Source organism: Anguilla anguilla, chromosome 4 (assembly GCF_013347855.1).
Source record: "Anguilla anguilla isolate fAngAng1 chromosome 4, fAngAng1.pri, whole genome shotgun sequence".
Lineage (NCBI taxonomy): Eukaryota > Metazoa > Chordata > Actinopteri > Anguilliformes > Anguillidae > Anguilla > Anguilla anguilla.
In genome coordinates, this window is record NC_049204.1 from 53,103,918 (window position 1) to 53,131,404 (window position 27,487).

General features: G+C 42.1%; 1 protein-coding gene across 4 annotated transcripts in view; it reads right to left on the reverse strand.

Moving 5' to 3' along the window:
- Positions 1 to 27,487, reverse strand: part of zfhx4 (zinc finger homeobox 4) — an 83,865-nt gene that overhangs the window by 3,509 nt on the left and 52,869 nt on the right. For all 4 annotated transcript variants that reach the window (XM_035414532.1, XM_035414531.1, XM_035414533.1 and 1 more), the window contains exons 5-10: positions 13,720 to 13,836; positions 8,416 to 8,549; positions 7,642 to 7,842; positions 6,928 to 7,051; positions 1,240 to 6,471; positions 1 to 807 (exon numbers count right to left, since the gene is read on the reverse strand). The exon at positions 1 to 807 is cut by the window's left edge and continues 3,509 nt beyond it. In XM_035414532.1, the coding sequence (XP_035270423.1) occupies positions 1 to 807; positions 1,240 to 6,471; positions 6,928 to 7,051; positions 7,642 to 7,842; positions 8,416 to 8,549; positions 13,720 to 13,836 (6,615 nt within the window). The remainder of the gene's footprint in view (positions 808 to 1,239; positions 6,472 to 6,927; positions 7,052 to 7,641; positions 7,843 to 8,415; positions 8,550 to 13,719; positions 13,837 to 27,487) is intronic.

Genomic DNA, 27,487 nt, shown 5'->3' on the forward strand with positions numbered 1-27,487 from the left:
GTGGTTCTTCTTTTGTGCTTTCTGTTGAAGAGCCTTTATCTTCCTTAGTTTCCATAGCCTCTTTTGGTTTGAGGGTGTCACTCTGTGCACTCGATGTCTTCACAGGCGTTGGTTTCTGCTGTTGCTCAAGCTGCTTTTGCTGCTGTTGCTGTTGTTGCTGTTGTTGCTGCTGCTGCTGCTTCTGCAGGGAGTCCTGGAGGGACTGCTGATACTGCTGGTACTGCTGCAGTATGGCAGAGGGGGAAAGGCCAGCAATGGCTTGCGGCATGGCTGGGCCGTAAGGGAAAAGGTTCTCCATTCCACACAGAGGTGGAAAATATCCCCCTTGCACTCCGCCAGGAAGCTGGGGCGAAAAGCAGGATGCAAAACCAGGGATGAAGTAAGGCAGGAACTGTCCCCCTAAGAAGGACCCTGGATCACCAGCAAGAGCATTCTGAAGTGCCTGCTGCTGTGCTGGGTCCATTGAAGCCTCACTCCCACCTTTGCCCATCGCAGATAGCGCCGGTGAGGATTTTTCCCTTTTCTTAATACTGGGAGCCTCGTGGTGGGAATTCTCGACCTCTCTCTTGACCTTCTTAGGCATTTCCAACTTCTTCTCTTTCTCTGGGTCCTTGCTGTGCTGCTCAGCCTGATGGTTCGCCATAGGAGTGGGGGGAACAGGAGGAGGAACAGGAGGAGGAGGAGGAGGAGGTGGAGGTGGTGGAGTCTGAAGCAGAGTCTTGGATGGGGCACTGCTGAGAGACATGGCAGGAGAAGGGGTGGCTGGAGTAGGGAACCCAAGCATGCCAGCACCAGGAGACGCTAAAGCTGAAATACAGTGGTATAAATAATATTGAAATATTTACCTTTATAACACGCAAAACCAACCATTGCATTAAAATATGGTGATACAGTTTTTTTCTCAGATTTTTTTTCTTTTTTTGTTATGGATCAAAACTGTTACATGCGCCATACAAAAATACCAAAGAAGGGAGCTGTACAAAACCAATAAAAAAACCACAAAACAAAAACAATGATATAAATTGCATTAGTTACAATGTTCGTGCATACAGTGAAAAGATTCCATCCTGCTGGGGTGAATGCATGCATTAAAAGGTCCTCATAATTCTGATCCCACAGACAGAAGTCACTGCTCACAAAAAGCACTCTCTGAAATAAAGTCAGGTCATGCGTAGATCTACAAAATGTATTGTTTTTTAATGTTACTATTCAGTTTTCCTTTTTGTCATACTAACTCACCGGGTGTGTTTGGTGGAAAAACAGGAAGGGATGAAGGGCCATTTACACCAGGAAGGAGTACAGGTGGGAGGCCAGAGATTCCTGGGTAACCAGTTGGCAGGCTAAGGCCATGAAGTGCATTGTTATCAACAGATTGCTGCTGGGCTGGCAAGCTAAGGACATCTGTTGACTTCTTCAAACGGTCAATCTCTTGTTGGGCCATCAGCTGGCGCACAGTGGTGGGGGCAAGGTAATCTTTTTCTCTGTCCACTTGATTCCCCAGTGTTTCTTGCACTTTAGCAATGTGCTGCTTAGAGAAAATATGGTCTCGGATGGAAATCCGGGCAGTATACTTTACACCGCACAAAGTACACTCGGGCCTCGGTCCATCTGGTGAGCCTTGGCTTATCATGAATGGCTTTCCAATATTTATTTTGAACTTCTTTTCTTTTGCACGAGCATTCTGGAACCAGACTTGGACAACCCGCTTTGGGAGTCCAATTTCATTACCCAGCATCTCACACTCCTGCATCGTTGGCGTGCGGTAGTCACTGAAACAAGCTTTGAGAACTTTCAGTTGCAGGTTGCTCATCTGGGTCCTGAAACGTTTGTGCCCTGGTCTCTCTCCACTGCCTTTTCCAGATTTGAAGGGATTGCTACCTCCAAAAGGGCTGGGAGAGCTTGGATCGGCTAAGCTTGAGGTCTCACTTCGATCTGCACTCTCATCTAGGTCATCCTCGCGCATGGAAAAATACTGCTCGCTACCGTCTTTGCTGTAACTCAAAGAGGGACTCACAAGGCCGAACCTTTCTTCACAGGCTTCTGAGTTTAGAATGAGATTCATTTTGCTTTCACCCAGCTTTTCACCTCCATTTCCGGTTTGGCTCTCTCCTTCATTATTTCCCTCATCACCGGTTGTTGCGTCACTTATAGCTGTGTTGATGGATGAGGTCTCATCAAAATCTGTCTTGTTTAAGTCATAAGAAACCTCTGCAGAATTAATATTAAGCCCTTCAGTTTCATCACTGTTTTCTGCCTTTAAGGATGAAGGGCTCAAGAAGTTTTTTAGCGGTGACTCAGTTAGTTTGATTGGAGTTGAGGTTGCAGCTGGCAGCTCATACTCACTCAGCTCTGTTTTAATGGGCAGCTGTGGATACTCAAAGAAATTGTACTTGTTTGGACTCTCTGCACCATCATCTTGTGGCATCATGGGGCTAGGGGGCAGGCTAAAACCTGCCTGTTTTGCTTCATGCCAGTGTCTGGAGCGTATGTGGCTATCAAGTGCTGACTTTGCTTTGAAGAGTGCCCTGCAAAAAGGGCACTTTTTGTGAGACTGGGCAGGCCCTAGAGCTCGGAATTGTCCCTTTCTCTCTCTGGCACGGGTGTTCTGAAACCAGACTTGCACCACCCTCTTCTTTAAGCCGACTTCTCGTGCAATGTGATCCAACATTTTCCTAGTTGGGTTTGAATCCAGTAGATACTTGTCATACAGGATCTCTAATTGCTCTGGTGTGATGGTTGTCCTGAGGCGCTTGTCCCTATGTTGGTCTTCGCCGCTGTTTCCACCATCTTTATCATTGGAACTGTTCTCTTCTTTATCATCCAATTTACGTTTCAAGGAACTAGAGCCTGAACCAGGAGGTGTAGATAAGGATGAGCTGCTCTGTGTAGGCATCTGGGAGAGGGCACCAGCAAGCAACTGCCCAGTCATGAGAGGATTGTTTGGATCAAAGATCATGTAGGGCATATCCAGGGGTCTTTCTAAGAACTGTGAATGGAGGAATTGGTTCTGGGCTGCCAGGAAGTGCATATGTTGGTGCTCCTGCCACAGTTCTACAGTTGGGAAGGCAATCTTACACTGGTCACACTGATACTGTAGCATCTGAGGAGGTAGGCTGTTTGTCAGAGAGGAGAGGGCAATAGAAAGAGGGCTAGATGGGACAGCTGCTGACTGGGGCTGAGAGTGAGGTCTAGTCATCGGTGGTTGGGGGGCTTTTTGTAGTGGTGGTTGCGGAGTTGAAGCCTTGGAAGGTCTTGGCTCTGACAAGGCCTTTGCCACTTGAGAGGGAATATTCTCAGCTAGCTTTGGTTTATCAGTGGTAACGTCAGGTTTTGGTGAGATCTTTCCCATATCAGGTCGAGGCGAAGGCATTAAAGGAGAGCTTGACCCAGAGCTGGTAGCAGTTACATGGTGATGTTTTGATAAATCTGTGGGGCCTAAGCTCTTCGGCAGGCTCTGGTCACTGGCATCTATATATTCCTCAGGTTGGATGTCATCATTCCCATCATCATCTTCGTCTTTGTAACACAGCTTCTTCTGGTGAGTAATGAGATCAAATATGCGAGGGAAAACAACACTGCATTTTTTACATTGATACTGCATATTGCTGGTCCTAATGTAGCGCTCATTAGTCAGCTCCTTTTTCTCACTGTCTTTAGCATCTGCCTGATTCTCATAACTCTTTCGTGCCTTCTGGCGAGCATTTTGGAACCAGACAACAATCACACGAGTTGGAAGGTTGAGAACAGTGGAGAGCTGCTCTATTTCATCATCCTTAGGGTACGCATTGGTATCAAAGAAATCTTGCAGCACTCTCAGCTGATAGTCAGTGAAGCGAGTCCTAGACGACCTCTTGTTCATGGTGGCATCTGTTCTGTAGTACTCCAGCGTACTGAACTGAGACTCTATTCTGATATCCTCCAATGTAGTGATGGGTGGAATGCTAAAGTTATACGGGGAATCCTTGCTCCGCTGCCTTTCTTTAAAGAGCGTGTTTCGGAACCAGTGTTTGATGACTTTCTGAGGAAGGCCCGACTTGTCTGCCATTTCCTGGATCTGCTCTTCATTTGGAGAGTTGTTTATATCAAAGTATGCCCGAAGGATTTTCAACTGATCATCAGTGATTCGAGTGCGTGGACGCTTGAACTGCGACTGTCGGAGGAAGTTTGGATCCAGTCCCAGTTGCTGCTGACAAAGCTGTGTGAGATCTGATGATAAAGAATCCATTGTCGGCAGCTGTAGAGCGAGCTGGGGAGGCAGCCCTGGGTGCTGTACAGACTGCATCATCAGTGGCGGGAAGAGAGGAAGGTCCAATGATACAGGCAGCTGGACTTGAGGAGGTGCAGAGGGAGGTGGAGGTGGTGGTGGAGGAGGTGGCGGGGGCGGAGGAGCCTGCAGAGGTGCTGGAGAAGGTGTTGTAGCCTTGCTTACAGAAGTCGTGGTCGTCTGGGGTGGTGGAGGTGGAGGTGGGGGTGGTGGTGGCGGGGGTGGAGGAGTTTCTGGAGATGAGGGATTTATAGGATACAGCTTGTCATAAGCCTCTCTGTACTGCTGCGCAAACTTTTCCAGTTCCCCGTATGGGAAGAACTGTCCATGCACATGTTCTTGGTGACTTTTGAGGATGAGCATGTTGGAGAAGAGTTTTGCACACATTCCACACTCAAGTTTATCACTTATCTCTTCCTCTCCGGTTCGATTCTTCTTCTGGCTCTTTTGCCTGTTCTCGTTGTATTGGATGACCAGTTCAAAGCCAAAGTTTTCCAGCAGGGCTTTGGCAGCATTACCCCTTGCACCTGACACAATGCGAGGTGGCGGGAGAAGAGGTTCTGAAAGTTTAGATTTCTTGAATTCTTTGTCCCTTGTGCTGTCGCCCTCATTTAAATACTCCTGCTTGGACTTAGTTTCCTGTTTCTCCAAATGCTCTTCAGCCTCCTTGGACATCTGAATCTCTGGGCCTGTCATGCTGCTTTGTTCCATTCTGGGCTTGCTTGCCTGTTGCTGTGTTTTCTGCTGCATTTGAGACTGGGATGCTTGCTGCTGCTGGGCCTGCTGCTGAGAGAGCTGGAGCTGCTGCTGTCCCAACTGGTGCTGCTGCTGCATCTGCTGCTTCAGGTCTTCCAGAAAGGAACCCGTCATTCCAGGCATTCCGAATGCTGCAGAGTGCAGGGCCAGCTCAGGACTGAGGTTGAACTCAGTGCCAGGAATGTAGAAGGGGAAGAGGAACTGGGGTTGTTGGAACTGCAGCAGGGCCTCAGGCGTCATTGGAAAGTGAGGAAAGAATGCCGGGTTCAAAAACTGCGGCTGAAAGAAAGCGGCCTGCTGCTGGAGCTCATGCTGTAGCTGCATCTGAAGCTGTGCTGGTGACTGGGGAGGTTGGTGGGTGGGCTGAACAGAAATGTGATCAGTAGCTTGCTTTTTGTTGATTTCTTTGGCATCTACATTGTTTTCTTTACTCACTGACACTGGTAAGCTTGCAGGCTCTACATTTCCTTGACTAACAGAAACTGGGCTGTTAGCAGGTGCCATTCCACTGTTTCCACTTGCAGTACTGCTGCTTGTCTCCATTTTGGCAGTTCTGGCTTTTGTCTGGTGGAGCACAGACCTCATGTGGATTTCCAGGGTTGAACTTTGGCTGTAAGCAACATTACAAATATTGCATTTATATGGTTTGTTATCAATGTTGTTGTTGGTCTCCTGGGGAACTGGGCTTGAGGCCTCCTGAAGAACTTTCTTCAGCTTGTGTAAGTGTGAAACTGAATTGTAATGCACCAAGAGAATGTTCTTCTGGGTGAAGGATTCCTTACACACTGTGCATTTGTATGGACGGGAGGGGTCTAAAAATTTCTCCATGGTGAAATTTGGGCCTTTCCTGAACGGTAAAGTCCGCTTTGGTTCGGAGCCCATCTCGTCCAGCAGAGAGCTGCAGTCACTCCCAGTGGGGCTAGCCTTCCCTTCCTGGTCCAGGTCTTCGTCCTTGTCCATCTCCTGCTCGAAGGCCTGCGCCTCTTCATACGCCCTGGCCTCACTCTCGGAGCAGAAGTCCCCATTGATGGGGAAGCTTCCACAGAGCTGCTGCACCTCTGCCTCGCTCAGCTCCGGATGGCCAATTTCCAAGTGTTTCTTGAGGGCGAGGAATGTACGGAAGCTGCGCTGGCACAGGCTGCACATGGTGGCCGCCCGGATGGCATGGTACTGGGAATGTATCTGAAGCTTCTGCATAGTCTTGAAAGCCAGGCTGCAGTGGTTGCAGCGGTACTTGTAGACGTGGCGATCAGAGACGGAGAGTTGCTGCCGTTTTTGCAGCTCACTCAGGTGCTCCTGCAGGGAGTCTGGGTTCTTCAGCTCCTGGCCATAACTCTTCTTCCAATCAGGGGCTTCTGAAGCTTCCTTCGGTGGCTTGAATTCCTCGTTCTGAAGCTCCAGCTCACCTTTCTCTTGTGCTGTGCTATTCTTTTCATCATTTGAACTGTCACCTGGTGGAGAATTAAAAGGAAAAAGATTTTTGTTAACACTCTTAAACATGCATGTTCACTCTAGATTCATTTAACAGGGTGACAACATTCTGTATGGAGGCACAATATCTCATACTTTGATACAACCACAAAATGTACAACCAGTCTTGTGTACAGAGGGAAAAAAAAAACAAATACACTTTGTGACTTTTTGTAGTATTATGCAAAAATGTCAGTATTACCATGGAACACAATCTGGACATTACCAACAGTCATGGTATTGAAAGATTAATTAGCATTCTACTAAGTATAATGATAGTTGGACTGGGGTTTTCCATATACTTTTATCAGTTAAACATATAATGTCACAATCACTGGAAAAAATAGTAAAGAAAATATAATTTTGGACACACATTAATTATTTTTTGAAAACAGATTTGTATCCGCACATTAACAGAAGGCTGAGAAAATGTTTACCATGCTGTTTACCAGACCCCTCTGGTGTGACAGTTGACATGTCCATCTGACATGGGACTTTGTCTTGTACAGTTGCAGGTAGTTGCAACATGTTATTGGGCATTATAACATCTGGTCCTGACACCTAAGAAAAAGGCAAAAAAGGCACTTGTTAAAATATAGTGGGAAAAAAAAAAAGTTGTTAAGAAAATACTGGTCACTTGCTAAGGATGCTACACTGGTAAATAAAATATGAACAAGAATATAAATGCGACTTTTCCTTAAACAAAAGCAATCCCAATATGTGTACATGTTTCTACATTAGTAACTAAATCCACCTTTCTAAAAACGGGAACATTTTAAAGAACCACACATAGAAGTAAATTGCTACCAATTTAAAAGACATTTATAAACAGTTGCAAATTCAAATAAATTCAATTATCAACATGAAAATAAATATACAATTGTATGCTCCCTTGATAGTTTATGCCTGAGCTCCAATGCAAAGTTTATTTTCAAAAGCAGCAATAAGGGAATTTTTTATTTATTTATATTTCTGGCAAATCCCCACATGAGTAGGCCAAATACACGGGAAATATTTAACAGGGTGGCTCGAAGTTGAGAGTTGGCAGAAGCCCACACTGGACATCAGAGAAGGGGGAGAGCCATAACTGACTTTCATATGGCTTTAAAGATCAAGACTTAAACAGACAGTTAAAACCAGTGTGCACATACAGTCATGAGCAGCTTCTCCACGCAGTCCGGGGCCACGCTGTGGAGGTGGGTTAAGTGGAGCTGGAGGTGGATCTTGTTGCTGAGGACATCTTGACACAGGGGGCATGAGATAACAGGTTGCATGGAATGCTGGGACATGATGTGCAACTGGATGCGGTTTGCGTCCTTGCTACTGTAGTTACAGTATGGGCACTGTTGGACCTGAAAAGATAGCGGTTGGGAAGACATGGTCAATTCATTCACATTACATCCATTAATGCTTGCGGTACAGCAAGCCAGATTAAGAATGCACATTACGGTAGGTATTTAAGGTAAAAGACTTTCCCTGTAACATCAACATTTTAAGCTGAACAAATGAGACTCTGCGAAAATGAAAATAAAGCTGATTTCATGTAATTCACTTAAGTCTTCACTTTTACTAGCAAAACATGATTGGCTGGAAATTCTAATCAGAAGATTACAAATGACAAAGGTGTGCACCCATTCAAGCTTCTGCTTGACCCTCATTACAAGGAGTACTTTTAGATTGGAGCTTCCCATCACCTCTCTTAATGTAATCCATTTCAGAAATTACTCAGACCTGCATCACTTAAGACAAGCTAATACTTCATAATTTAATTTAAAAATACATATTATATAAGGAGATTCCAAAGGGTGGGAGCCAGCCCAGGTATTGTACCTAAGTACGGTAGAGGGGACAAGGTCTCTTCTTCACTGTGGAGTTCTGATTAACCCTTTCTTTCTGCGACTAGAGGCAGAAGCTTGTGTGGTTACCTGCTCATTGCTGGCCATCTTCTCCTCAGCTGATCTCGGTCTCTTGGATGCGGCTTCATTTTCCCTCTCCTGCAGCAGTGACCTCTTCCCCACTGAAGTAGTCCCTAGGGTTTCCTTACCCAGTGTATTAATTCCTGAAAATAAACAGTAGATAGATTTGTTCCACAAGATTCTTTTAACGGACAGGATTTCATCATAAAAACAAAAGGCTGAAGAGTATGTTGGAGCTTTTTATTTATTTGCATGACAGTAAAGCTGTGGAAGAGGATGAAATGCCTCGCATTGATGGATAAAGTCATTAAAAGATATGCATGCATTTTAATTTGCAAATATGCAATATCCAAACTGAAATGCTGTAATAAAGAATCTCCACAGACTTTATCATATTAATCTGGTAATGAAGGTCTCCCTCATTCAAGGTAACCTTTCGTTAACTTGAGAGAGTAATCAATAACAGGCATCAATGCTTTTAATACATAGACTCAGATATATTCTTTTCTAGCTCATGGCATAACATTATATGGGGGGAAAATCAACAAAAATATTTATTGCGGACAAACACCATATAACAGCAACACAACACCAAAAACATTATGGAAATAAGAAGTGAGGGAGATTATTGCAATCTTCAATTTCGCACACCATTATACAATGGTAGTAAAAATAAAGTCAGATTTATTGAACACATTTCATTTAATCTTTGGTGATGGAAAATAATTCTACTTCATAAAGCTCTTAGCTTTTAGCTTGAAGACATTCAAAAGAAACAGCATCTTCACAACATTTTACAAGCTTTGCATCTTCACTTTCGGAATGCTACACTGAATGTTTTGCTTTTGCACTGTCATCGAAGAGGACAGAGCACAGGGTCAGTCACAGGGCTGGGGTCAGTGCCTCGCTCATGGGCACTTTGGTAGTGTTTATGGGCACCTCAGAGGTAACAACAGCCGCCCTCCAGTTGCTAGCCTACAACTGCAATGCACCCTGCCATATGTACATACCCACAATAAGTATGAGCATATATACAAACGGAAAACAACAAACATTGAGGCACTCTCTGAATACTTTTACATTTAATGGAGGATTGCTATCACCAAACAACCTTTCAGAATGCTATCATAAATATTTGTGCCCTGTACAGTACATTGGAGGACAGAAGCATTATTATCATTACAGCTGAGCTCAATTCTGGAAATCAGCCCCCAGTTGTATTTAGCAAATGCTGCACAGAGTGATAAATCTTTCATTACCCTCATCCTTAGATACAGACAGAGTGCCCAGCCTTCTCAGCCAATGCAATTTTTCCATTCTCAGAGCTGATGGAACACAAAGGACTCTGGGCCAACTCGCCTTATTCCAATCTGGCCACTCAAGGCAAGATGTCTGCCCTATTCTCATGAATTCAGTGCCACAGAAAAACAATAAAATTCATAGCCATTAAAAAAAAAAATAATAAAAAAAATTGTATTTATCATTATTTTTCACACTACACTCTATTTTCTTCAGGGTATATATACTCACAATAAGCACATACTAATACATCTTAATTTTTTTTTTCTTCCTTATTCTACACTAATCATGTGTTGAATCTGAGGTCTGAAATATTACCCTGTCAAGAAACCTGACACACAAGAGTGGAGGAAAAAAAGAAACGCACATCTTAGACAAGGGCACAATATAAATTTCCAAGAGCATCAGAGAATTTTCTGCAGCCTCAAATAGCTAGATAATCTCTTTTTTCTCCCGGCTTTGATATCCCGGCAGTGTTGGGGAGGCATGTCACATACATTTCATGACAAACAGAAAACCTCATTTGCCAGCCACCCCAATCTCATCGCCACCAAGCATCATCTGACCTTTTTTTCCCCCGCTGTTTGTTATGAGTATTTCTAATTTTAACTTTCAATTTTCACCATCTTCCAGTCAATTTGCAACTAAATTATTTCCAGGGTGAGAAGGCGATTGCTGGACAACCGGGTGCAAACACATTTCGCAATGCAATGAAGCTTCGCCATTGATTGCCATCATATTGAATGTAAATGTATAGTCTGGGGGCTAATCTGATTGTGCGTAGAGCACGCGGATTCATCTTTATGATTTATTTTCTCAATCAACCCAGCCGCTGCGTTCGTACACACCCATCGTACACCACAGACAAAAAAAAAAAAAAAAAAATCCCCCGTTTAAAAATAACAGCAGCGACCTCTGTGCGTACGAGGCATACAAGTGTGGGGAACAGGACAGTGTCAAGAAAGCTATGTGTGTAGACTTTCCAAGATCAACTGTTTACAATGAACCACGACTGGCTGATCATTTACTGAGCCAAGAACGGAGAGAGCATATTTTCCCCTCTCACCAGTCTGTAATTTTCTTACGAAATGAAAGGGAGTTAATCCAGATATTCTATATTTTCCTTCTGCAGCTTCTGGATTGTAACAAAGGAGCAGCAGAGACGTGAAGGACAGAGGGACTGCCTTTCTTCCTTTCGCAGATTATGTTTAAGGCTCGGCTTCACCCTTAATGATGCTGCCCTTTTTCCTTTGTCCTGGGACACAATGCGGTGCAATGAAGCAATAGATAAAATATTTGTGACACCGTTCGTCTTCCAATGACAAATGCCTTTGAGAAGCAGGACCTTGGTTGATTAGATAAATCAAAAGGTGATTTATGACATTCAAGCCGTTTGCATCACAGGAATGAGACCAGCAGCCACACCACCCATCTTTATTTACAACTGCCAATGACATTTTAAGATCTCACAGTATTCTATTTAAAATTGTAAACAGCTTCAATAACTATATGTTTTGTTCTTTCACAATCTGTATACATTTACACACACACACACACACACACACACACACACATATATATATATATATATATATATATATATATGTGCGTGTAATTTATATGTAAATATGCTAAACCATTTTGTTTAGGTCTGTTATTGTATTTTGAAGTCAAACAAGCTACACTAATTAATATAACATAACAGCAGGACATACTATTATAAATCTTATAATATAAGATTTTGATTAATATAGAAGTGGTAGATTTGGATCAATTTAAGGACAGACATTTTCACTCAATAATTTATTTGAAGAAAACATCAATTAAAAAGGAATTGCTCGGTGAAGGCAGGTTGAATTTACTATTCAATTTAGTGGGCTCTGGTCTTCACAGTATGGCTAAGGTTACAGAGACATAAATAAGCCCTTGCCCTGGAAGGCTTCCTGTATCTTTGGTGATTTACAGGGATGCTGGTTTAGGTTACGCATTAGTGTGTCCTGCAGTTCAACTGATAACATTTGAGCGTCACATTTTGAACTCTAAACTCCATGAAGGTTCGGAGAGTTCCAAAGCCTTAGATACAATATATCACATCAAACATTGTCCTTAAATGTATTACTTTTGGTATGCTATATTTCGCAAACTCACTAAGATGTACAGTATGCATTAATTAACCTCAAAACAGATTTCATGGCTGTAGGCCTATAATTAAATATGCTAATACTTTTACATTTTTAATGGAATGTTTATAAAAAGTCAGAAGTTGACTGAGGCTAATTTCTAATCTAGTAAATTTGTGGACACATGCAAACAATGCTTCAAAGAGGAGCTTTAATTTTAAATATTCAATATTTGATCTAGTCTGCATGCATTACATTTCATTTCACTTATCTGCATTATTTAAATTATACAAGAAATTAAAACGTAAAATTAGGTTTTATGAACAATGGCTAATTTCCCTGCTAATTTCAGTCAAGTCTGATGGCAATTTTCTTTGCAATAATGACAGTTAATTTTCATCTATGCTTGTGTTTACAGTGTTATTAAAAAGTGTTCCCCTAAGCTATTGCAGTGACATGTAACTTCTCTATGGAGCACAACGTAATCTGGAGTTCATCCAGATTAATACATTTGCATGGAAAATGTAATTTGGATTATAAGTAATCTATAGTGACACTAGATTAAAATGACAATGTAAATGAGCCAGGAAGTGCCGGAATTCTAAGGAAAACAGACTCCATTGTAAGCTATTGCTTTGTAAATGACCTGTATAAAATAACAGCCAAACATCCCACAGTATAATTTTTTCTCTACACAGAACTGACTTCTTCCTTTGTCATCCTCATTAGGAATTTAGTTTTGAGGAGGAGAAACAAGTCCTACATTTTTCTGTCATCTTTGTGTGTCCATTACAAGACATGCATACGCCTTTCATATATTTTAGCCATTTACTATACACTCCAAAACAAAAGCCTGTTTAAATCCCGTGCATGTGTGCAGTATTCATACTTAAATGGTACCCTCATGCATTAAAAGTAAAATGGATATTTCATTAATATATTTAATGTTCACGAGAGACAAAAAATGGTTTGACTCCAAGCAAGATTTTCACCACAGCACAATGTTAAATGATGCTTCATGTAATACGAATAGCAAATGCATTGACTAGTGGGTTCTTCAGACGACCCTGTCATGGAGATATGGTTAAAAGATAGATGACTACCTAAACTAATAGGCTCCAACCTGTTTCAGCATTTCTTCTGCTTCACTGAATCCAACATTATGTAGCTAGGTATAGCATGCACTAAAAAGATCCAATGTAATATTCATTTTGGCCATAGATTTCCATCTCATACATAAAAAGCATGTACTGTATGAATTCCTATTTGCCAAATCAAATACAACAAAGCCTGAGGTATCTGAACCAGATGCTAGCTCAAGGGTTGTTTTCTGAGCTTTTCGCTGGTCTATTTTTTATAGATTGTTGCCCTTGTTAATATGTTACCCCTTACAAATATATGCAGATTCTTGGTTTTAATAAATTGAGAAGAATGTGTTCTGAAGGGATAGCTGCCTAAGGTCTTATAAGCAGAAGATGAGAAAAAAGAATGAAGAAAAACCAATTTAAGGGTTACAAGGGTGCAGTGCTATATTAGAAAAAAAATATACATGAGTGGTATCTAATCCTACGCTTACGCAAAATTAATATGTCATCAGTGGAATCACAAGTACGGCAAAGATTAATGAAAGGCGCTTAAAAATTACAAGCACGCAAACTGATTTGATTAAAAAATAATCTCACTGGTCATTCTGTAATATTCTTCAACTTATCCGCATCTACGCTGTCAGACGGTTATGATTAAAATTGGGTCAATGGGAGGCTACTGACGGTATTCGCATGCAACACACACATGCAGTCATTATTAACAAGACCGTCCAGACAGGTTTAAGATGGAAGAGCAGGAGGCAGCGAGGGGAGAGGGGAACCGAACAGCCCGAATTCGACTGTCTTACTGGATTCTCTCTCGGCCTTCTTTCCTTCTTTGCTGTCCTTCTCGCTTGGGTCTCTGTCCTCGGCCGCAGCCAGAGTTGCAGTCCTAGGGGGTCCCTCGGTGTCTTCGCCCGGCTCTTCTGCAAGTGAGCACAAGGGGAAGATCCTGTTACCCACACCGAACTCAGCCTTCTGCTTCAATTCCACTAAAATGGACACTTCACACAATCAGGGTCCGGCTGCTCTGCGCATTCAATGGTCAATTGGACAAACAACACTAAATTCGAGTTTCTTTAAAAAAAAAAAGAAAAAAAAAAGAAAAGAAGAAAGACAAACATTTCAGCAGGTTCTCACTGCTGATTTGTCTTTATTCGCCTTTTGTAAAATAATGACTGCTCCAATTACAGTTATTACATGTGGACAGATTTGAGGAAACCCTCAAAAACAGGGGGAAGGGAGAGGGTTAAAACTTTCGCTCTATATGGGGTACTCTCCGTGACGGTGAAAGCGGAGCTCTCTTCCGGCAGCCACATCACACACACACACCTCTCCAGATTGTTAGCACCAGACAGATTACATGGAAACCTTTGTGGTGGCTCACCCCTTGTTTAATAATTCTGTGTATCTTAGCTATGCTGCGAGTGGATTAATCTGTTTATGCTGTTAGCTGCTAGGTCGGGGCTGCGCCGCGCTAATCCCTGAAAGGCCCAGTGTTCCCTTTCATCCTGTGATCATTTGTCTCTCACTGCGCTGATGTCACATTTTAATGAATTTTTAGCAGTCTGAGTAATGCCAGATAACCAGGCTCACAGCTCCTGCAGCACCACATGCTGCTTCCATTGCATTGCAAAAAAACATATATATATATATATATGTGTGTGTGTGTGTGTGAGCATGTGTGTGTATGTATATGTGTGTGTGTGTGTATATATATATATATATGTAATGTATGTATATCATTTTTTGAGACAGAGACCTGCAAGGAATTAAATAAATTAGGGGATGCAGAGAAAATGGCATTCAAAGCGCTGTGCTCATCAATTTTATAAAGCCTTAATAACCATATAAATTGACCACGAGGTGGCAAAAAGGTCAGAGACCCATTTGCATACAATCACTCAAGTCATTGTTTGGTAAGCAGTGGCCCCGCTCCTAGGAACATGATATAATTAACCCTTTCAAATTCCGCGCACAGCACTGGCGCCGACATTTTAAGTGCAACACATTAAGTGGAAATTATATACAGCATGAAATTTTCATGGCAGATGCTGGGAGTGATTGAAAGGAAAAATTGTGCTGCACTCTAGTCCTGATGTTTTATTAATAATATTCTGACAACGGGATGAAATATCCCCTGTCACTGCCGGCAGCTGTGTGCAAAAATTGCAATTTTGGCGCTTCTGCAACATCAGTGTATTCTAATTCCCGCAACAAAGGTAAAGTGTGAGTGTGTGTGTGTGTGTGTGTGTGTGTGTGTGTGTGTGTGTGTGTGTGTGTGTGTGTGCGTGTGTGCGTGTGTGTTTGTGTGAGTGTTAGCACTGGGGAGGGTAGTAGCTTTTAAGATGTACATACTGCACACTGGTATAGCATTCTTGTTCACACAAAGACACGCAAGCAGCACAAATTGAACTGCTTGTTTGAAAAGAAAGTATGTCTATTGCCTCCTTTCTTCTGCAATATCAGATAGCTATAAAAACAGCATAAACAGCAAGGTCATGATCACAACACAGTCTTAGAAGAAAAGGGCTTTGTCTCTTCCTCTGCACGTCTCTCTCTCCCTCTCCCTCTCCCTCTCCTCCCCCATCCCCCACCCCGCCGAATCGCAACTAAAAATCAGATGAAAAAAAAAAAATACAAAATGCTGTGGAAAAGAGGAGGGGTGTTGACTTGTTTTTTTAAGCCCTGTCGCTCCTGATTGTGAGGCAGGGAAGAGGAGAGCCAGAGCTCCCCACTGCTTTAGGCAGATGAGCATGCACTTGTAAGGGTGACTGATGAGCATGGCTGGACACACCAGGACCCCGTGATCAGCACCAGATTGGGCCAGGTCAATGGCACACACGTGTGCATGCATACACACCCCCCCCCCACCCCCACACACACACACACACACTCACAGAACGTCCATTGCGTTACACCCAAGGGGGGTACAGTACAGCCCACGGCAACACCCCTGCTTAAACCCCCCTCCCCCCCCCTTCCCCTTTGGTCCTTGGCCCCCTTCCTTTCTTCTTCTTTCTCTCTCATCTTCTAGAATCGCCAGCACTGTTCCGTCAGCTGGATTTACTGACCCATTCCCCTCGGCTGGGAAATGAAGTGTCAAAGTACTACTGAGTGTCTTTACCTCCAGGGGGCATAAAATTTTTAAGGCTATCGTGGAATGCATTAATAAACTATGGTGTGTCAAGCAAAAGAAAAAGGCAAATTATGAAGGTAGTAAAAAGAGCAGCTATCATCTGGGTCTCATCAGACAGATTTTTTTTTTTTTTTTTTTTTGGTAGGGTGTTCTTCAGCTTTCCCAGTATGCACTTCAAGAGAGAGGGAGAGAGAGAGAGAAATTCCCAGACATGCTTTCCTATACATCATCAGGGTGTCTGCCCTCAGTGTGACCCTGGCAACAGTTTGAGTAATCTGAATGCAAAGGAAAGGCTGCGTGTCAGCAAGAGGGGGGAAAAGAGTGCAGCGTAGACTTTAGCCATCAACTTAATCGCTAACAGCAGGACTGAGGATGCAACTTCAGGCCCGAACCTAACCACAAACAAATAATCCTGGGAGGTCAGACTGCCCCTCCGTAAGCGATGTTCCCCAAACCGGACCGACGGCCTTTGATGTGAGACAGTCATAACATTAAAGCAGAGCAGGGCTGGCATTTTGACTGGGGAAGGTGAAAGCTATTTAAGGCCAATTACCCCCTGGGTTACATAAAAGGACTCTGCAGCGGTCTGAATCACACAGCAAAACACACCCAGGGCTAAAATTAAAACAAAGGACACAAGACAAATAAAAACCACAACAAACCAAAAAAAAACATGTTTTGATAGATTTACAATATGTTTTCTATAGTCCAAATTGAGAATATATATTTTTTCTCTGTTTTAAGGAGCTCTGTATGAAAAAGACATGTTCACAGTTCTGCAGGGAGGAGGAAAATCATACTTCCTTTTCATTAAAAAGCTGGGCCTGTCCTTTTGTGACAGTTAATGTCTGACCTAAGGACCGGGCTAGCATGTTCCCCACGGGTACAATAATGGCTTGAGCGGGTCATTATCTGTCCAGTGAAAGACTGACCCATTCTGTCTTACGGTGGGAACATATTGGCAAAGAAACATTAGTATGTATTCAAATTTCATAGCTAATTTCTTCTGTAAAACAGCAGTGTGGTTCACTAATGCAGAAAAGTGTTTTCTTTCTTTTTTCTTTCTTTTAAACTACTGACAGCAACATAAATAAAACTAATGACAAATCTGTATTAATCTAAAATTCAAACAATGAATCGATCAATCCCTCAAGAGTTGCTCCCCTAAACTAGACTGGTAGTATTGTAACTACTACTGCCTCTACAAGTATTCCTATTCCAACATTGACTACCATAACCACAAAACTAGCTAGCCTCAAACAGTTAAGGTGAGAAAAATGTCAGTTTCTTCCAAATCCCTGATTCTCGAGTTACCACGGGAACCCAGGAGCTGATTTTCTCTGTGATGCAGGCCTCCATAACCTCGTGTTTTTAATTTTGCCGTCTGATTCTGAAGAATCTTTGAAACCCTATCCCGTGCTCTACTTAGTTAAGGGCCAGTTGTAATACTTTCAGGATAATAACCTTTACTGACTTGCTGAGCCTCCACTCCCTTACTCCCCCCCACCCCCCAGCCAATTTTTTCTCAGTCCCTCTTTTTCCAAATTTCAGCGTATTTAACAAGCATTTAGATCTTAACCAGATGCTGTTAATGTACCATGTCTAAAATACTAAACATCAACCCAGAGAAGCGGGCCTCATTTCCAACGCAGCTAAGCCTGGGAGTGGCAGACACTAAACCAGGGATACACAACCATATTCTACATATTCATTTTCTGCAGGGATTGCTGAGGAGATGTCCAAGTACCTTAGCATTAACCTATATTATACAGCACTAAGTAGAAAGGATTATTAGTGAAAATGTTCCAAGGGCTTCACTAATATTTCAAAATCCTAATTCCAAGAATAAAGCCTTTGTGAAGGATAGTTTGATGTACATTTTCTAATATGATATTTCGACACAAACACCCTGCTTTTCAAAACACTGCTGGTGGAAATACTAAACCAATGAATAATGGCTGTTCTGGGATAGCTCTGTGCCACGCATTCTTCTCACATGGAATTCTGCAAGTCTTCCTTTGTTTTTTCCTTAATCGGAGGAAAAAAACCATGGAAAGACACACATTCCCAACAATGAAGCATTGATAAAAGACAGAGTTCTCCAAGCTTTCTTCAATTAATGCTTCATTTCATCAGCAGTGGCGATCCCTCTGAACAAAGCAGCACTGTGTATGGGGCTTCCAGTCAGGTGACAAGGCTTCCATTTAGCGCTATATTAATATATCATATATACTGACAATAATGGCTTGTCTTACCATGACAATAATACATCAAGCATTAAAAGCAGATGGATATGCTGTTCACTTCAATGTACAAAGTAAAAATGCATCGACTCCAGTAGCAACATGTTCACTTCCTGTAAATACAAAAGACATACCATTGGCCTTGGTGTTATTGTACTGTGCATTTACAAAGCTACACATATAATTTTGTTTACAGAACTGCACAGAATTTTGTCTCCTGGTTATATATTTAAAGAAAAGACTCTACAGAATAGGTGTGTTGAATGCAGACAGTGTAAAGGGACTGTTTTTGGTTACAGACAGAAAAAATATAAACACACATATACACAACACACACACACACACACACACACACACACACACACACAACACAACACAACACAACACAACACGCTCACATTATTTCACCGGGACACTGGTAATAAATTGATAATCAATGTAACCTAAAGGGGCATACTGTATGAAGAACCCACAACAGCGCAGTGCTTGCTTGACATGGCTACGTAAATATGTTTTACTCTTCCAGATGCCACATGTGCTGTGCTTACTTTCAATTTTCTATAAAAATGTTAAATGTTAAACCAATTGTATGTAACAAGAGCATTTCCTTTTCATGCTGAGGTACATCTGAGCAAATGACTGAATAACTACTACCTTGGGCAACCTTTGAAGAGGAACCATATGAAGGGAACTACAGAAAAAAAAAAAATCACAATTTCCACTCAGCTCGGCAACTGTACTTGAAATTAGATTGCAAACGTTTATGAGGACATTTTAAGAGTAAAGCTCAGCGGTAAAATAACCAGCCCAGCCTACACATGGCTATGAAAATATCTCTGGCAGCCTGCATCTGGTCTGATGAACACAGCCGACAGGCAGCAAACACTTTGGCACCGAAGCCCTTATTCATTCGACAACCAAGTCCTTCATACAGTACACACATTGCCAGCGGTGGGGATGCCACATGAGCTGTTACTGTTACGAAACAAAACAAACACACAAAACCTCCAAGTTAAATGCTTGCATCAGCACTGGGGCACATAGTCACTTGGCATATTCATACACCCCCCCACCTCTTATTTTTTGACTTTCTGTCAACTGCCTTTATTGTCTTATAGCCTTAATGTATAATGTATCCACCTTTTCAATATAAATAAACACGATGAGGATTAAAGCTTTTATTTCTGCTTCACAAACAGAAAATTCACTGTCTTAACTTTTATATTATTTTTTTAAACCATAGGCATGAGAGCGTATTTCCATTTAAAGGCTCCTAACAGCAAATGTAATGCTTTGAAAATACTTCTTCAAAGCCCCCTTAGTGAAAACCACAAGACACCTGCCTCTTACATGACTTCAATATTGCATTTGAGCAGTTCTAATCACCCAGGGCATTCAAACAAAAATGACATAGTCAGCAGGCACCATAGAAGGATATATTCCATATTTTAAAATAATTTAAACAGATTCCTGTCCATCCCACCCCATTTAAAAAAATATATGTCATTCAGCGTCCAATATTTATTTGGCTGATTATAAACATCTGTCCGGGTAACCATTTCATCTGCACAGAAGCGCAAAGGGGAGGAAATTTCACACACATCCTCCAAACATGACCTGTGCTTGGACAGAAAACAGTTTTCCCACTCACTGCTCAGCTTCCTGTCTGTGACTTCTACAAAGCACTGGAGGCCAGGGTTAATGGCCTTTCCAATCTCTGTGATAAGAATTCATTTTGTTCTATTACCAGCAGTTATCGGAGGAGCCTGCTGCATCACTTCAGCGGGGTTCAATCAATGAGAGGACCTAATGAAGTAACCAGCTGTAGCTCCATTTCCCTGGTCAACTCTATCAGACAAATAAGATCTATCTGTCACATCTCAAGGCCTCTTCTGGAGACAGAGGTCTCACATGTGAAACCCATATGCACATGAAGCTGAGGAGACCAAATCTCACTATTTTCATGTTTTTACAGCCCAGTTTCTTGTTTTCTTTCTCGTTGCTCATATTAAAAATATATAAACCAAGGCAAATGACATCAGAAAACAGACTAAAATGGCTTCCAGTGTGAGGACAGTCATGCTGCAGTAAAATTCTCTGAAATACTTATTGAAACAGAGGAAGCGGCAGCATTTGCAGGTATCACATACTGTCACATACTGTTCCCTGCTGAGGTTTTCTACAGCAGGGGGGGTCCCCATTTAAAACACAATGCTAACACGCTTTAATCCTAGAATGATTAACAGGCAGAAAAATCCAATAGTCATTTGAAAAATAAATATAATTACAATAATATTTCCACTTTCCTGTCAACTGTACCATTATAATAACAGAGCTTAGGTTTCCTCAGCACAAACTTGGGTGACATCATTTGGGAGAACAAAAACAAAGTCTTCCGCCCTACAAGAAATGTGGACAGCATAAATACTCTACTTTCTTTTTTTTTTTTTTTTGAAGGGGTGGGGCCGCCCAATGGAAAACAAATCACTTTTACTGCGGTCCTCCTTGATAACAGAACAAGAATTTCACACCCAGTAATGCAAAACCGTAGTATTACTTTGTTTTTACCCACGTAGTCTGTGAAAAATATTTCTTCTTCCTACCTTTAATATTACTGTTATATTAACCAACCGAAGTGCTTGACTTAGATATGCTTTAATTTTTATTCCAATACAATTTTCACAGTTTCACAAGCTGCAAGTAGTCGCTTTGCACCGATTCTGCCCTTAAAATCACAAAACGTTTTTTTTCGGCCGAGACCTGTAGTACAGTAAGTCAAAGGGAGGATAGCACATGAGATAGCATATGTACAGAGGGAGGATCAGGAGAGTGTCTGTTCCTCCAGCTTCATAAAAACATGGAAAAATGACTGTTTGATTACTTATAAACAATGTCATATGGGCTGCAATATCTCCTAACAGACTCTGACAAAGGAGTGCCAGCAGACATATGTTTTGTATAAATATGATTATTCTGACAGAAACAGTCCAGAGGAAAGGCTCCTGTGCCAGTTATCTGTATGAACCCAAACTTAGAGGCACTACACTACGTCTCCCTCCCAGTCAGTAGAAAGCATCGATCTAGATGTAAAACTGGTATAAACTTGTAGCCACACCTGTGACAGTTGTATCAGACGGGACCTTAATATGCAAGCATTCTGCCAGTTACTGAGCCTTAAAATGACTGAACTATTTAAATCTTCTTGATTTAAATAATTGTGTTGAGTAAATGCACTGTAATCAAAGCTAAGTATTACCTGAAAAATATTTTTTGCCTGTTATTTCATTCCCGTTTAAAATAATCGCATATAATATTAGTTATCATCTTTGCAATGCTAAAAAAATATAGCAAAATATAAATACACACTTTATCTGAAGTAAATAAAATAGGTTTTGTACTACCGTGTATTTCTCTATATCGAAATGGCAACAAAGTATCCCACGAAATACACGTATGTAGTCTGTCCCTCAGTTAAATTAGAGACAAAGACACTGCTGCTAGGCATTCTGGCAGCCACTGTCAATTTTTATACATTGCCCTGTGTGGACTATTGATCACATTTTAAACAAAGTTGTTACAAAAAAAAGGGGGTAAAACGGGAAGAGGGTAAATGTTAACAATTTCAGTAGAAAAAGAAGATCGATATTTAAATGACTCTCCTCATTGATTTAAAATTAACTTTCAATTAAGAGATCCATTGGACTTTTAACTGCGACACTTATCCATTCAGGAGAAAATAAAGGAACATTTATTGATACGCTTAAACAGCGGCGGCTGTTTACGCATCGATTCGGCCATTTGCACGGGCATTGGTATGCACCGGGTTTTCATTCACACTCTGTGGACATGCTTGCTCAAAGCTTGCGGCTGGAGGCTGGGTTAGGAAGAGAACCCAGCAAATAAATATATAAATTAGGCTCCCAACTCAATGACCGGACCCGAGGAGATTAACCTTTTTTCCTGAGGTAAGTCAAAGGCACGTTATCTGCGGAACTGGTCGGGGTCTGTAATTACATGAGCTGTGTCTGTAGCCAATCGACTTTAAACTTGAGCGCTGTGTCGGCAATACATAGGGGACTGATCTCCCCACTGACCTAATCAGGTAGTAGACACCTTTTGTTTTTGGAGCTCATTGATGGATGAAATCTTTATCTGCGATATTGATCAGCTGGGACCCTAAACTGTCTATCTTGGCTACTGGAAGCTCTAACAAGATTGCCAACTGGAGTATATCAGTTAACATTTAATCAATGACAGCTTAAGACACAGATGCTTTAAAAAGGCCGTGTGTTTTCCTCCTGCTCACAACGATTAGGGGTGGATTGTTCAGAATTTATCATCCACCTTAAGAGCTGGGTGGGTGGGCGGACCAGGAGCAGTGTTTTGTGGAGCCGGGGTGTCAAAGTTAAAATGTGCATATGCAGGACGGCACCCGCTAGGTACACACACGCCAAAATCAATCAGCCAAAGACGGCTTAAAAAAAAAAAATGAAAGCAAACTCTCATCTCTGACCACTATCTAACTGACGTCCAGAAATCAAAATGGAGATTGCTAGTCCATATACAGGGAGGTGTTGAAGGGGGATGATGAAGGGGGGAGAAAAGCAAAGAAAATTAAAAAAAATGCAGCATTCTAGTGAATGTATAATTTTTTGCCGCTCTTGCAAAATATCCAGTTCCCCGCAGTGGGGAGATGTCAGCAGGCCGATCACGTTGAGATGCATTAGGGCTTTTCTGGCCTCCTCTTTCCCGTGCCCCGGCACAATTAGGGCCGCTCCCTTTCTGACAGTGGCCTGGGCGGCTGCCACTCACACCGGCCGCCCGGCAACAGCGCTGCCCGCCTCTGTCTGCTCCACTAAGGCCACGCCGCCCCTGGCCACTCCAATCATTACCTATTCATTTATCTGCCATGCAGCCCCTGCCAGGAAGACGCAAGTGGTCTAATTATGTAAAACATTAGTGCAGTAGGGGTCTGTAGTTTCTCTTCCTCTCCGTTCCCCTCTCGCTGGCTGTTTTTATAGATCCGAGTCTTTTTTAACACGGTAAATATTTCAGGACCAAACATCGCATTAATGCGCAGCAGCTCTTTGTGTACCTGAGGGATGAAGACAGAGGGGCTTTTTTTTTCCAAAGCACTCCGGTTATTTTCATAATTGGTGCGTGCGTAAAAGAAAAATAAATGCATAAATGCACACGCGATGAAATGCATTATATATATTCACATGTACAGTAAATATGGAAATGGAAATAAAAATGCTTCTCGGGGCACACATTATCTGCAGAAATGGATCGACGTAGTTTGATTTACAAGTAACGCCGCCCGATCCTTTTTTAATTTGCATTCGTAACAATCACATTAGGAGCGTTGTGGGCCCCCGAAACGACAGAATGAGTAATGTCCTTGCTCCGGTCCATTTCTAGGCCCCAGATCAAAGGCACTTGTGCGTAAATTTGACGCCGTGGCCCTTCTCCGAGCATCTAATCACACAACAGAATAATCTGGCATATATTATGACAGTAGCAATTACACAAAGGTGCATGACACCATTATTTCCATTTAGAAAAGAGATGATTATGCTAATGCGGTGAAATACAGCAGGTGGCACACACTGGCAGCTGCCAGCCTGTCTGCTCCGCAGAGAGACCCCTCACTTCTGTGCCTGTGTCTGAACAATAAGAACAATGACTTTAAACCAGGCAGTCCCAAGATGTGTAATTAGGCAGAGCTTTGATTTAACACTTCCTTATCACATCAAAGACATGAGGGGGGGTGGGGGGGGGGGGGGGGGAAACAGTCACAGATTTGCTCAGATGTCTGAAATGAAAACTCTTTACTTGCATCTTGACGCTGAAATATCAGTTCCGATATGATTCCCGTGCATTTTCAACAAGCTTTAATAATCTATTTTAAAATGCTGATAACACTTTACTTGAAGTCTAGCACAATACGGCCTTCCGTTGCAGTCACAATGCCAGCAGAACATTTGAAGGTTTGTTGAAAATGCTCATTAATTTGCACCTCAACTTACAGCAGCCCGCAGTCGTATCTTATTACCTGTACTTATGTGTGCAGTTGGATGTCATAAGCAGTTAAGGACGTCTATAAATGCTTACTCTTGTGTAATGTTTGATACAGAAAAAACATTACATGGAAATTCAGTGAAAGTGAAGTGTCAACAAATTGGACGTTGTTAATATTTTCTTCATATTATGGCTTCAGACAGCATGCCTCATTTTTCTCTGTTAAAAAGGGTCCTGCTTCTAAAACAACTCACTTAACATATCCAATTATATCTGCATCTGAATGTGATTAAAAATAGATTCATTAGTATCACTGGGGTTCTTATGCATAAACATTTTACCACTGAATTTGACTCGGACACTTAATGCTATCATACACCACAGCCATAAAGATTCATAATAAAGGCCCACAATAAGTTCTCATTCAACTTAGAACACAGTTACAAAAGTTAATTTCATTTCACCAGTGATAACAGCACTCTACCTGGGATTTCACCATTTAAAAACAGGAGGCGTAAATCCATTTTTAATTGTCTTCACAGAGGCCAAAACCCTTCCATCTAATCTTATCATCTTACTTGTAATCTTACTGTAGCTATACTTCTCATCATCAGCTTTCCAATAAATAGAACAGCATAGATATAGAACCAGCCAAAACAAATATTTTTTTTATGGCACAGCTACTGTTAATATTCACATATAATTGCTTTAAACATACGGAAACTTGTTTTCAGTGTGAGCGAACAAGTGACTTTTTAACTGGCACAAGTTGGGGAGGGGAGAGGAGGTGCAGCGCGGGGCGGAATGCAGGAACATCGATACGCAGGAGGCGCGCGCCTGGGGAGGCGCGGCGAGGTAAGGAGGTGACCGGGCCCCGCTGGCCCCCGCACGCAACTAATTATTTTGGCCGGGCTATTAACGGAAATCCCCCACCCCCCGATTGGCCTCTCCCGCGAGGGGGGAAAGCCCTCTTCACCTACGTGTTCAGCCTGCCTTTACATCAAAGCTCGGGAGATTCCCCACAACAAAAATCAATGTATGGATGTTCAGAGCAGTTTTCAAGGTTTTGTAAGACAAATCTTTCAAGCGGTTGCTGGTTTAGTGCTATTGAGCCAAGTTTCGATCAGGTAGCGCCGGTGAATAATGTAACGGCTGCTCACTTACCAGTTGCTCACAGTGCAAGGAGAGAGTGTCGGCGGGGCAACGGCTTCCCTTTACAAATGTAACCGGGCAGTTTCTCAACAACCAATAACCCCTCTTAATCTAATAGTGTATACAATGTCAGGCGCTGGCACCATTATTCTGATTAAGATGTTAAGCTTCTCTGTATGGAATAGGCAATACAGCCGTACTAAAACTGACAGCTCTGACCTGGACTGTAAAATATCTTTTTTAATTTCTGCTGTGTGCACCGTGATTAAAAAAAAGATAATAAAATAAAGCATTAAAATGAGATATTGTTCTCGATTATGATTAGTAGCAGAAACAAGCCTTCACATAAAGGGAGGTGGAGGTGGGGGTGGGGGTGGTGTGGATGAACAACAAAATTAAATAAATAAATATATCTTGCAATAAAAAAGAAACCACAAACAACAACAACAACAAAAAAAATAAAACAACAGCAATACCAATAACAATTAAAATAATAAAACTCAACCGACTTCAAAAAGAGCCATTCTTGGCCCCGGAGTTTATATGGCTACAGGGGAGATATGCCGTATGCTGCCCTGTCTAATACAGACATCTCATTTTTACATGTAATTAACTCTGCCATCGTTTTTGTGGCAATTAAGCAAACATCAGTGTGCATCAGCCCGTCAGCATTTTGAAACGTTCGTTCTTTTTTCTTTTTTCCTTTCTGTCCTCTGACGGCACAACATGAACACTGCGTCTACTTCCCTCTGGCTTAAACACAATCAGCATTGTAGATGGGCACATACGGAAATGCCTTGAAAACATTAAAGCGAGCCAAACACGATTATATTCCAAACAAAATTGCTTTATTTTTTATACCACTGTACTGAAACTTGATAACTGCTGGTTATAAAATTCCTTTGATTTTTGTGTAGGTAATAAAATACTTTGGCAATTACTATTGACAGTTGCGGATAATCTTGAAGGCTGCCTTGCTTGAAGAAGATGAGTGTTACAAATCACTGATCTGTAAGAGGGTGAGCAGCAGCAGGCAGCAGACAGGTTTCAATTTCACAACGCTGATTATCTCATTCCCAATTCGATGCATGCCTAAATCTTAGAATCCCTCAAGCATCTCTATAGACTCCTACTTTTAAAATGGCTATTACACTTTCATACTTTTCACTGCTTCCTGAAGAGTGCCATTTCGCCAAGCTTAAATAGCAGAAAATTGCACTGCTTTTCCTCTGCCCATCTCCTCAATTTCTATTAACCTGAACAAGAACAAAGAATCGGGACAGTCCATTGGCGGGGTGTCGATGGGCCCTGGTGTAGTATTGTTTGCCGCTGTTTATGCGGTCCTGAGAGACAGCCGAGCAGAGAGCGGGGAAAAAAACAGCGTTCCACGCGCTTTCCAGGCGGCGGAGTTTTCTCCCCGTTCGTCGCACGGACACGCGAACGCGGGCGTCACGACTACCGCTAACACGCTCGTGCAAGGGTTACCTCAACGCACGCGAGGCTTTGTTTCCTCAGAACAACATTTCCTCAGGCCGTGCAAATGATGTCTCAGCAGGGCATTGTGGGTAAGCGACTCTGTCGTTGAAATAAGCCGGGGGATGTTGGTGAACCCGCAGCAGATACTCCGTTCCAAAACAAATGGTAATAGATGAAAAAATGCATAATTAAATATCAGAAAAGAGCCAGTCATTCCCTCTGCTTTTTTATCATAGTTTAATCTGTCATATACCAGGTGGATGGTTATGGTCAAAGACCATAATGCAGTTCACGTTGATCAAAGTCTAGAAAGAGAGGGCAGCTATGAAGAACGGTCCAGTGTGCCTCCATTCCTTGTTGCTTTGACAATAAATAATTATATTAACGAAGAAGCCAATCCAGGAGATCGCAGAAGCATAAATTCACGATGATAGCGGAAGCAGGCCGGGCACATTCTCATTTCCACAGTTATTACAACGTGATAAAAGCAACACAGATGTTGTGACACGAAACCCTGTTAGCATTATGGAAGGGGGTGGGTGGTGT